At 41.9% G+C, this 12,507-nt stretch overlaps 1 protein-coding gene across 1 annotated transcript in view; it reads left to right on the plus strand.

Annotated features, from left to right (window-relative positions):
- Positions 1-289: 289 nt before the first annotated feature.
- LOC135519265 (pre-mRNA-splicing factor CWC22 homolog) overlaps positions 290-12,507 on the plus strand; it is a 53,676-nt gene continuing 41,458 nt past the window's right edge. Inside the window, exons 1-6 of the mRNA XM_064944399.1 lie at positions 290-376; positions 1,737-1,827; positions 9,627-9,889; positions 10,892-10,947; positions 11,117-11,203; positions 11,474-11,716. Of these exons, the coding sequence (XP_064800471.1) occupies positions 314-376; positions 1,737-1,827; positions 9,627-9,889; positions 10,892-10,947; positions 11,117-11,203; positions 11,474-11,716 (803 nt within the window). The 5' untranslated portion in view covers positions 290-313. The remainder of the gene's footprint in view (positions 377-1,736; positions 1,828-9,626; positions 9,890-10,891; positions 10,948-11,116; positions 11,204-11,473; positions 11,717-12,507) is intronic.

A 12,507-nucleotide genomic window follows, 5' to 3' on the forward strand; every position in this document is an offset into this window, starting at 1 on the left:
AGATGGTATCCACGACTTCATCTGAATCAGGTAAAGTAGATAAAGTATCCCCTTGATGACCGACCCTAAACCACCCTACAGGGTTGAGTAAATCAGCGCATCACTAATCCTCATATCTGAGATCATCATACAGGGCACTTGTTACATCCTAATATGAGATGTACTGCAACATAGTTAATTTACTTTGCTGTTTGATTTGTTCGCTTGCAAATTACATTAGAACATTAGGCCTCATTGATTTCGCGTTTACGTGCGTTCTTTTTGGCCCTTACTGCTATCCGTAGCAAAACTTGCGGAAAAGGACAGGGGGGAAATGGCTACGAAGACAAATGACAACGATTTAGCAGTAGAGTTGAGCTCTACTTCTAAAGAAGAGGTAAGAAGTTTACACTCATATAAATACACGAAAGATAAAAGGCCATACATGAATACGGAAGTATTAGTTATTCCAAGTTGTGTTTTAGCCAGGTTAGCAAAGTTATCTATCGCGCTTCTCAAATGCAAGAAGTGGCACACATGGAGGAGAGCGCATTTGTAGCTAAACACTAGCCATGTAGCAAGGGGTTAGTTGCTGTTTCTCCTCGACGTAACTAGTTAGTTACTGGGTAGGTAGTTAGATTGCTAGATAGTCCGTTGGTCAGTAAAATGTTAATGTTTTATTGTTGGGTAAAAATAAAATCGCTAGCAGCAGCTAACTAGTTTCATATCGATGTTAGCTAGCTAGCTACGCCACATAAAACAAAAACATGATAACAGAAACATGGAACAACGGTGTACATTTCAGTCCAAACCTCTTGTTCAGCGTGGTCAGTGTTGATTGTTAGTGTGTCGCCAGCTACTAGGGTTTTGTTAGCTAGCTATGTTTGTGTACACATTGATCAACAGAACATGGCAGTGTCTCACGTTAGCTATCTGCAGACGGGTGTCTCCCCTATGTACACATGTCCATTGTTAGATTCCCATCAGCATAGCAGTTTGTCATTGAATGTTAGAGACAAAGTCTAATTTCATAACGCATTTCATTTACGCTGTGGAAAGCATCTAGCAGCAAAGCGTAGCCGTGGGTTGTTGCTATTAGTTGCCTTTTTCTTTCCTACCCAGCTCCCTATCCATCTCCATCAGAGACTGGTTCAGCCCAGTGACACCCGCCTCAGCAACACACGAGGGATGAGCTTAGACAGGCGTAGACCTGCCAGTCCTGATGATAGAGCACATTGCATTTGGCTGAGCTAGAGGCAGCATGGTTGGAAAGTGGTAACCTTTATGTAGTGTTTGAAGGGAAAATGACCACTTCCTTTGAGATGTCTTGTACTGTTGTGGTTGCAGACACAGGTGTTGCTGGTGCATATAGGCTACTTGTTGTTTATGTGCCTCCATCTAATCAACAAACACCTATGACCTCATATCTAACAGCTGCAGGCTTAATTTAGCTTCCTTCAGGTTTATTATAACCTGTGTTTATATAACCTCTACACTACAGCCTCTGATTTCAGTTTCCTTCCAGCAGTGGCAGCCAGAGCACATTGGCCCAGTGGCCTACAACATGATCTCAGTAATGATATTAATTTGCCTGCTGTTATGCATTTTAATGTCCCTGCTCAAGGAGGGGTTTGTTCTGTGAGCAGCTTACATTACCATTTGTTTCCAGGCCCTTTGCTTTCATAACACATAACATCAAACTTCAGTTCAGATATCCATGTAGTCTAAACCAGCTGTGTCCTCTGTACGTCCTTTAGCATTCCAGGTCAAGTGGCATGGGTCAGCCCCGCAGGAGCCCGTCAGAGGAAGGAGAGGGAGAAAACGATGTGGCACAGCAGAGGAGCAGCAGTGAGTGGAAATTACTTTTTCCACAGATAAACACAGGTTTTGTCACCTGAAGATAAATTGTAATTGTAATCTATGTAATAGACCAATATAAACATCTAAAAAGCTTCTTTTTGTTTTAAAATGTGTGATGAAATCTTATCACTTACAAAATAAACCCTTGACTGGTGGAAAAAGTGAACAACGAGGCTATCAACGATCAGTTTCTGTTGAGAAGAACCCATATATTTTTGTTTGCACTGGTCTTGTTGAACCTTGGATCCTGCTATCTTTTTTCTTTTTTTTTAACCTTTATTTTACTAGGCAAGTCAGTTACGAACAAATTCTTATTTTCAATGATGGCCTAGGAACAGTGGGTTAACTGCCTGTTCAGGGGCAGACCGACAGATTTGTACCATGTCAGCTCGGGGATTCGAACTTGCAACCTTTCGGTTACTAGTTCAACGCTCTAACCACTAGGCTACCCTTCCGCCCCAACTGTTGTTTATCTGATCAAGCACTCCAGGTCTCCATGGTTTCTCAACCTCATCACTGACAGACAGTTATAGCCTAGTTTTAGCCTCTCTTATTGTCCAGATAATGCTTTCAATCATCCCTTCTGTTAAGCTGTTGCAAATCCTTCCTCTGCTCTGAGTTAGAGGAGAGTGAGGGATGATAGAGAGGGCAGAGCAACACAAGCTGCCCTCAACCCAAGGGCATTTGAAAATTGTCAGAGCACAGAATGAGCTGTCTGCTGCTGATAGTCCCTTAAAACTAGTTCCTCTGTTACACCCAGGGGTTTGTATTCCAAATGCCACCCTATTCACTATTCAGTGCACTAATTATGTCCAGGGCTCATGGGGCTCTGGGCAAAAGTAGGGTTAGAGAATAGGGTTAGAGCTGTTTCATTTCCCCCCACGGCAGTCCAGTAGGGACTTGTGCTATTTGTGTTCTTGCACAAAGAGTAAGAACATTCCTCTTTCCATCTTTTGGTTGCAAATGGCTTCATCAATAAGTTAATCGATGACGTCGTCCCCACAGTGACCATACATACGTACCCCAACCAGAAGCGATGGATTACAGGCAACATCCGCACTGAGCTAAAGGGTAGAGCTGCCGCTTTCAAGGAGCGGGACGAACCCGGACGCTTCCTGCTAAATCCTGCTATGCCCTCCAACGAACCATCACACAGGCAAAGCATCATTACAGGACGAGCCGATGAGAGTAAGACCTTTGAACAGGTCAACATTCACAAGGCCGCAGGACCAGACGGATTACCAGGACATGTACTCTGACCATGCGCTGACCAACTGGCAAGTGTCTTCACTGACATTTTCAACCTGTTCCTGAACGAGTCTGTAATATCAATATGTTTCAAGCAGACCACCATAGTCCCTGTGCCCAAGAACGCCAAGGAACCTGCCTAAATGACTACTGACCCGAAGCACTCAACGTCTGTAGGCGTGAAATGCTTTGAAAAGCTGGTCAAAACTCACTTCAACACCATTATCCCAGAAAACCTAGACCACTCCAATTTGCATACCGCTCCAACAGATCCACAGGTGATGCAATCTCTATTGCACTCCACACTGCCCTTTCCCACCTGGACAAAAGGAACACCTACGTAAGAATGCTATTCATTGACTACAGCTCAGCGTTCAGCACCATAGTGCCCTCAAAGCTCATCACGGAGCTTAGAACTCTGGGACTAAACACCTCCCTCTGCAACTGGATCCTGGACTTCCTGACGGGCCACCCCCAAGTGGTAAGGGTAGGTAACACATGCGACGCTGATCCTCAACACAGGGGCCCCTCTGGTGCATGCTCAGTCACCTCCTGTACTCCCTGGTCACCCATGATTGCATGGCCAAGCACGACTCCACTGTCATTTTTTGCCGACAACTCAACAGTGGTAGGCCTGATCACCGACAACAATGAGACAAGCTATAATGGTCCAAACACATTAAGACAGTCGTGAAGAGGGCACGACAATGCCTATTCCCCTTCAGGAGACTGAAAAGATTTGACATGGGTCCTCAGATACTTAAAACGGCAACTGCTCGGCCTCCGACCGCAAGGCACTACAGAGGGTAGTGTGTACGGCCCAATATATCACTGGGGCCAAGCTTCCTGCCATCCAGGACCTCTATATCAGGCGGCGTCAGGAAGGCCCAAAAAATTGCCAAGGATTCCAGCCTCTCTAGTCATTGACTGTTCATAATACTCATGAATAGCTCATCAAATGGCTACCTGGACTATTTGCATTGTCCCAACTAGAGGTCGAGCGATTTTAATTGGCCAATTTCAAGTGTTCATAACAATCGGTAATCAGCCTTTTTGGATGCCGATTATGGCCATTGGCGCTACGAGGAAACTGCGTGGTAGGCTGACCACATGTTACGCGAGTGCAGTGTCAAAAGGACCTTGTGGCTGCAAGGAACCAAGGTAAGTTGCTAGCTAGCGTTAAACTTATCTTATAAAAAGCAATCAATCTTCACATAATCACTTGTTAACTACTCATGGTTGATGATATTACTCGAACTAGCTTGTTCTACATTGCATATAAGCAATGCGAGGCTGGCGAAAAAAGCCCAATCGTTTCACACATGTAACTAACCATAAACATCAATGCCTTTCTTAAAATCAATTATTCACAGAAGTATGTATGTTTTTAAACCTACATAGTTAATATTGCCTGCTAACATTAATTTATTTTAACCTCTCTAGGGTATGCCAACATGCAGTGAGATTGCAGAGCGCCAAATTGAAATACAGAAATTCAGAAAACACACAAAGATTTTACATATGTTTAAATATGAACTTCTTGTGAATCCAACCATGCTGCCAAATTTCAAAAATGCTTTACGGCAAAAGCATACCTTACGATTATTTGAGGACATAGCTCAGCAGACGAATCATTACAAACAGTAACCAGCCAAGTAGAAGAGTTACACAAGTCAGAAATAGAGAGAAAATTAATCACTTACCTTTGATCTTCATATGGTTGCACTCAGAAGACATTAATTTATTCAATGAATGTTCCTTTTGTTTGATAAAGTCTCTTTATATCCAAAAACCTTTGTTTTGTTTGCATTTTGTTCAGTAATCCACAGACTCAAACGCAGTCACAACAGGCAGACAAAAAAATCTAAATTGTATCCGTAAAGTTCGTAGAAACATTTCAAACGATGTTCATAATCAATCCTCAGGTTGTTTTTAGCTTAAATAATCGATAATATTTCAACCGGACAATAACGTCGTAAATATAAAAGGTAAACAAGAAAGGCACTCTCGGTCGCGCGCATGAAAAAGCTCTGTGACATGGCAGGGTCCACTCATTCAGACTGCTCTTACTCCCTCATTTTTAAGAATACAAGCCTGAAACAATTTCCAAATACTGACATCTGGTGGAAGGCATAGGAACAGCAATTTGAGTCATAAGTCAATGGATACTGTAATGGCATTGAATAGAAAACTGCAAAAAAAAAAATCCTAATTCCTGAATGGATTTTTCTCAGGTTTCCGCCTGCCAAATCAGTTTTGTTATACTCACAGACACTATTTTATCAGTTTTGGTAACTTTAGCGTTTTCTATCCAAATCTACCAATTATATGCATATCCTATCTTCTGGGTCTGAGTAGAAGGCAGTTTAATTTGGGCACGCTTTTCATCCAAAATTCCAAATGCTGCCCCCTACCCTAGAGAAGTTAACTAGATAAATTGTGTTCATTCTCTTGTGTCCAGTACAAGCAGAGTCAAGGTATATGCAACAGTTTGGGCTGCCTGGCTCGTTGCGAACTGTGTGAAGAAAGCAATTAATTTGTCTGAATTTTTCATAATTCTGACATCACATTGAAGGTTGTGCAATGTAACAGCAATATTTAGACTTAGGGTTGCCAACCGTTCGATAAAATGCGGAACGGTTCTGTATTTCACTGAAAGAATAAATGTTTTGTTTTCGAAATGATAGTCTCTGGATTTTACCATATTAATGACCATAAGCTCGTATTTCTGTGTTTATTATGTTTAAGTCTATGATTTGATAGAGCAGTCTGACTGAGCGGTGGTATGTAGCAGGAGGCTCATAAGCATTCATTTAAACAACACTTACTCGTTTTTGCCAGTAGCTCTTAGCAATGCTTGAATGCTCAGCGCTGTTTATGATATCAAGCCTATCAGCTCGCAAGATTATGCCGGCAATACTAAAGTGCCAATAAGAACATCCAGTAGTCAAAGTTATATGAAATACAAATGGTATAGAGAGAAATAGTCGACGCGTCATAATTCCTATAATAACTACAACCTAAAATTCTTAACTGGGAATATTGAAGAACTGGGAAAATTGAACCACCAGCTTTCATATGTTCTGAGCAAGGGACTTAATAAACGTTAGCTTTTTTACATGGCACATATTGCACTTTTATTTTCTTCTCCAACACTGTGTTTTTGCATTATTTAAACCAAATTTAACATGTTTCATTATTTATTTGAGACTAAATAGATTTTATTTATATATTATATTAAGTCAAAATAAGTGTTAATTCAGTATTGTTGTAATTGTCATGTGTATGTATGTGTGTGTATATAAATAAAATCCTTATCTGCCTTTTTGGGTCCTCCAATAATCGGTATTGGCGTTTAAAAATCATAATCGGTCGACCTCTAGTCGTCCGCCACCCGCTGCTACTCTCTGTTTATTATCCATGAATAGTCACTTTAACGCTACCTACATGTACATATTACCTCAATTACCTCGACTAACCGGTGCCCCTCACATTGACTCTGGACCGGTACCCCGTGTATATAGCCTCGCTACTGTTATTTTATTGTTCTTTATTTTTTTATTTCGGTTCATTTAAGTAAATACTTTCTTAACCAACAATGCAGTTAACACTTTTTTTCTTAAGGGCTTGTAAGTAAACATTTCACTAAGGTCTACTACACCTGTTGTATTTGGCGCATGTGACCAATAACATTTTATTCCTCAGTGTCAACATTGAATATTAAAATTGGTATTATGCAAATCACACATTGCCAATTCTCAACAATGCATTGCAGAGTCTTCTCTGTGTGTGTGTGTAACAGAGCAGAGTGCTGTGGTAGCATCGAGAAATTGATATTGCTGTCGGAGACCTTTTGGCACACCTTTTAACTCTGATGGCAGTTGCCTGCAAGACACTCCGCACTGCTTTGGGATTCCAGTTATGAAATTAGTAATCCACTCTTATTCTCATGTGATTTTGTAATTGTCTCGCTGTATGCATAGACAGTGCTTGAAGTAATTCTCACAATATTTAACTTTCATGTTTCATTGTTTTTTAAAAACGTTTGCTGTAATAACTGCATGATGTGCTAAGTTAATGTTGTCAGAGTCTACTTAGAAATCAGCCAACAGGCATGAAGGAATGAGCTGGGGACTGGGCAGGAGATGAGTCACTGGTCCAACTAGGGATCTATCTCAGCAGGCCACTACAGTGCACTTCATCAATTATTTAATACAGCCTTCCTGTTCTTAAGCCTTCAGCACAGTCAGTTCTCTCAAGTAGAGCATTAACTGAATGTCAGTTGAATTTCACTCTCGCTCCTTTTTATTCTTGTTTGCTTGTCGATTGCTTGTGGTCTGAATGTAGATTGTCTACATATTGTAAAAGACTCGACACATTTCCATATCCCACTTTCATTAACAACACATTCAACGTGTTCAACAACAGACAATCATAATAATACTCTTAGCAAAAAAAATAATGTTTTACAATCTGTAGAAACTATGAGAATAGAAAGGTTCAGAACTTTGGTGAAACAGCACCGTTGAAAGAAATATATGTCAAATATAAATCAAAACAGAGAGAGATCAGAGATAGATGGGAAGGGTTGAGGGGAGCTGAAGGGTGGGACTAAAAATAACAAAAAACAAGCTCACTGATGTTAAAATATACTGTGTCCGTAAAATGTATGTAGGTTTCGATTTATTTTGAAATGGCACACTTGAAAATGTCAAATCAAAACAGGATGGTGTTCAGAGATGGATGGGAGGGGTTGATGGGATTAAAAACAAACAATTGATAACTAATATATGTTTCCATGAAATGTATAAGCTGTGAGTAGAAGTCGAAGTGTCGTTGTCCATTAGGGGAGGGTTAGTTGGGGGAAGATAATGGAAAATATATTTAAAATATGTTTAAAGTAATATATCTATAAAGAAAATATATATGGGGGATTGGAAATGATGCAGGCAATTACATTGAGGGAAGCCACAATGTATTTGCAATGTTAAAGCTGATCCACCCCGTTAAATAAATAAAATATGCAAGCGCAATGAATCTAAGACACACAGTGCATTCGGAAAGTATTCAGAACCCCTATTCTCTTCACATTTTGTAAGTTATTCTTAAATTAATTACAAAAATATTTTAAAATCCTCAACAATCTACACACACTACCCCATAATGACAAAGCGAAAATAATTTTTCAGAAATGTATACAAAATAAAAACAGAAGCCTTATTTACAGAAGTATTCAGACCCTTTGCTATGAGACTCAAAATGTATCTCTGGTGCATCCTGTTTCCATTGATCATACTTGAGATGTTTCTACAACTTGATAGGAGTCCAGCTATGGTAAATTCAATTGAATGGACATGATTTGGAACGGCACACACCTGTCTATATAAGGTTCCATAGTTGACCATGTATGTCCAGAGAAAAACTCCATCCATGAGCTGGCTGTCCGGCCAAACTGAGCAATCAGTCGAGAAGGGCCCAGGGAGGTGACCAAGAACCCAATGGTCACTCTGACAGGGCTCCGGAGTTCCTCTGTGGAGATGTTTGTCCTTCTGGAAGGTTCCCCCATCTCTGGATCACTCCACCAATCAGGCCTTTATGGTAGAGTGGCCAGACAGAAGCCACTCCTCAGTAGAAGGGACATAACAGCCCACTTGGACTTTACCAAAAGGCACCTAAAGGACTCTCAGAACATTATAAACAAGATTCTCTGGGCTGATGAAACCAAGATTTAACACTCTGGCCTGAACGCCAACCGTTACTTCTGGAGGAAACCTGGCACCATCCCTACAGTGAAGCATGGTGGTGGCAGCATTATGCTGTCGGGATGTTTTTCAGCGGCAGGGACTGGGAGACTAGTCAGGATTGAGGGAAATATGAACGGAGCAAAGTACAGAGAGATCCTTGATTTAAAAACCTGCTCCAGGCTGGGGTGAAAGTTCACCTTCCAACAGGACAATGATCCTAAACAACACCGCAGTGGCTTCAGGACAAGTCTCTGAATGTCCTTGAGTGGCCCGGACTTGAACCCGATCGAACATCTCTGGAGAGACCTGAAAATAGCTGTGCAGCAACGCTCCCCATCCAACCTGACAGAGCTTGAGAGGTTCTGCAGAGAAGAATTGGAGAAACTCCCCAAATACAGGTGTGCCAAGCTTGTAGCGTCATACCCAAGAAGACTCAAGCCTGTTATCGCTGCCAAAGTTGCTTCAACAAAGTACTGAGTAAAGGGTCTGTATACTTATGTGATATTCCAGGTAGTTATTTGTAATATAACTACAATTTCTAAACCGGTTTTGCTTTGTCATTAGGGGTGAATTGTGTGTAGATTGATGAAGGGGAAAAAACAATTTAATCAATTTTAGAATAAGGCTGTAATGTAATAAAATGTGTTAAAATTCAAGTGTCTGAGTACTTTCTGAATCCACTTTGTCTCCATGAAAAAAACTGTCATTTTGGACAACATTCCACCCTGTCCTACAATATCACGTAGAACTGCGTTGTAAAAGACACTTATTAACCGAACGTTGTTTTTTCTGCAGTGGAAGCTACAGAGGGGGCAGATAGCCCTGCAGCCAGTCCTGGGCCCAAAGGTCCCAGAGCGGCCAGCTCAGAGGCCCCCATAGTTCTAGGCAGTCCTGGAGTGGCCAGTCCAGGAGTAGCCAGCTCCAGAGCCACCAGGGGTAGTAGGGCCCCATCCAGTGCCAGTGTCAGCCAGGAGGAAGATGAGTCCAGCGGCTCTGATGATGGGAGCAGTGATGAGGCAGTAGGCTGCAGGATGAAGAGCAGCGTGGCACAGATCATGGTGAGTGACTGACTCAGCCACATTCATGGCCCGTTTGCCAGACAGTTTGGAAAGTAATCCTGCACCCCAAAAATACTTTCAGCTAGGGCTGGGCGTTATGGCCAAAATATTGTATCACTGTATAAAAAAAAACTATTTTATGTTTTTGAAAAATAGAAGTTCTAAATGTGCTTTATGAGTAGTGTCTTACCCTGGTGTGGCAACACATACATTCTAAGTGGTTTCTTTCTCTATTCTGATTGTGTTATGCTTTCAATCCCAAATTATTTTAATACATTTCTGCATTTCCTGTGCTAATTTGAGATCATTTCCACACTGCCACTTTGTTTACCCATATCGTACAGCCCAATCTATGCCTTATTTTTTGCCAAATGTTGCAATTGTGATTTGACTTGCGATTTCGAACCAACCACTTAAGTTAACTTTTGGAATCATGGCAATATAATGATTAATCTAATTCTATAATTTGAATACAGTGTTTGACATGACAATGAATGAAAATGCCAGGCAGGAGTTATTGTGACAGGGTAGGAATCAAAGTGTTGTGTGTCCTAGGGGACCGTATAATCCGTTTAAAATATGCTCCTTGAATGACGGGGCGGGTTTTCTAGGTCTGTGTTGAAAGCGAGAGAGATGACTGAAGTAGCAAAGTAAACTATAAAAATGGATGTTACGCATGGGGTCGGCATATCACATTTAACAAACCAGACATTCAAGTACATTCAAATACCATTATAGAAGGTTAAGTAAAAACCCAAACCGGTCCTTGAGTCACTACCGGTGTATCGTGAAATATGGTATACTGCCCAGTGGAGATTCTTTATTGACCATGCTTTTTAGTTGAGGACTATGTTTCATCTGTGTCCGACTGTCCTGGAAACAAACCCCCCCCCAAACTGATATTCGTACATACTGTTAACGTTATGCGATTACAAAAGTTTGCGCTGTGGTAATGTTGGTCAACACTGACCGGATGAGGGATTTTGACGTTTTGTGTTCCAGCGTGGTCCAGATGACCAGAGTGCAAACAGAGGCAGGAGCCCCACCCCAGATGACAGGTGAGTGACTATCTCTGTTAACCTGCAGATAAGAGCTATAGGTCATCCCTTACTCTCCAGGGCTTCCCTCTTGATTCCGGGAATCCTTCAACTGGTATTTATGAAGAACCTGGGAACGTTGGGAAAGTCTCTAATTTTGCAACCCTACAGCTGTTTCTCATTGTTCCAGGGATGGTGATCGCCGCAGTTCCTGCTCTAGGTCCCGTTCCAGAAGTCAGGAGAGGGACCGGCGCTACGGTGGAGGAGGTTATGGCAGGTACGAAAACGGAACACGGCACAGTCTGCCCGCTTCCACTTGAGGTTTCCTTCTGTGGATGTATTTCCTTGCCACTTCTGCTTGTTCTTTTGGGCCTAAGTTACTCTAAAGTACTTTGTGATGAATGTAAAAAGGGCTTTCTAAATATGATTGATCTGTATCATGTTTACAGCTAATTTAGGGTAGACCACATTTGGACTAGCCCTCGCCCAATCTTTAAAAAGATCACGACAGTAATGATATATTGACCTGTCCTTGCCTCAACCACAGGTCAAGGGAGAATGATCGTAACAGGGACCGATACTACGAGCGCCAGTCAAGTCGTGACAGAGAGGCTGAGTTCAGGAGGAGAGGCCGGTCGCCCTCCCCAGCCAAGAAAGACCCTGCTACAGAGGAACCACCAGTGAAGAAGAAGAAGGAGGAACTGGACCCTATCCTGACCAGGACTGGTGGAGCTTACATCCCCCCGGCCAAACTGCGCATGATGCAGGCCCAGATCACTGACAAGAGCAGGTGAGTTAAGCTGTTGTCTGAAAACCTAGAAATATAATTATTAGAATGGACATTCCCATTTAGATTGCTGTGGTCTGAGGGGCTTTGTCCATTCTATGGATTCTATATCTGCCTGTCATCACAGAACAAATACTCGTGGATGGTGAAGTCACACTCAAGACTACAATCAAAGAATGAAACATTATCATATTTCTAATATAAAAGAATGCTATAAATGAAGTTCTTCTAAGATACTGTCTAGTAAGTTGATGGCAACACAATAGATAATCATTTTTGGTCTGGCGGGAGCAAGGTGTTGAAGCAAGAGGCTAAAATGAACAGCTGACTCTCTGAGAGTGGCGTGAATATCTATGTTTGTGTCCGAAATGGCACCCTAATCCCTACGTAGTGCTATATAGGGAATCCCTGCATTGTACTATATATGGACCTGGATGCTATTTCGGACATAGACTATCTGTTGCTCAAGGTGTTTTGAGTCACCTTCCTGTCATTTCTTGGAATAGCATTTTGGCGCCTTAAGTCCGAGTATCCTGAGACGAGGGCTGCGTCGCAAATAGCACCCAACTCCCTATGTAGTGCACTACTTTTCATCAGAGTGCCTTGGGCCCTGGTCAGGAGTAGTGCACAATATTGGGAATAGGGTGCTATTTGGGACGCAGAGAAGGTGGTGAAGATAATGAAGTAGTGATTGATTCAATGAGATCTTTTGGAGCAGAGCAGGGCAATGAAGGAGTTAGCCTGGCCTGCTATCCTTCTTTCCTCACAGAGCCTTCAAGCACAAACTAACACAC

The sequence above is a fragment of the Oncorhynchus masou genome, chromosome 29 (genome assembly GCF_036934945.1).
Source record: "Oncorhynchus masou masou isolate Uvic2021 chromosome 29, UVic_Omas_1.1, whole genome shotgun sequence".
Taxonomy (NCBI): Eukaryota; Metazoa; Chordata; class Actinopteri; order Salmoniformes; family Salmonidae; genus Oncorhynchus; species Oncorhynchus masou.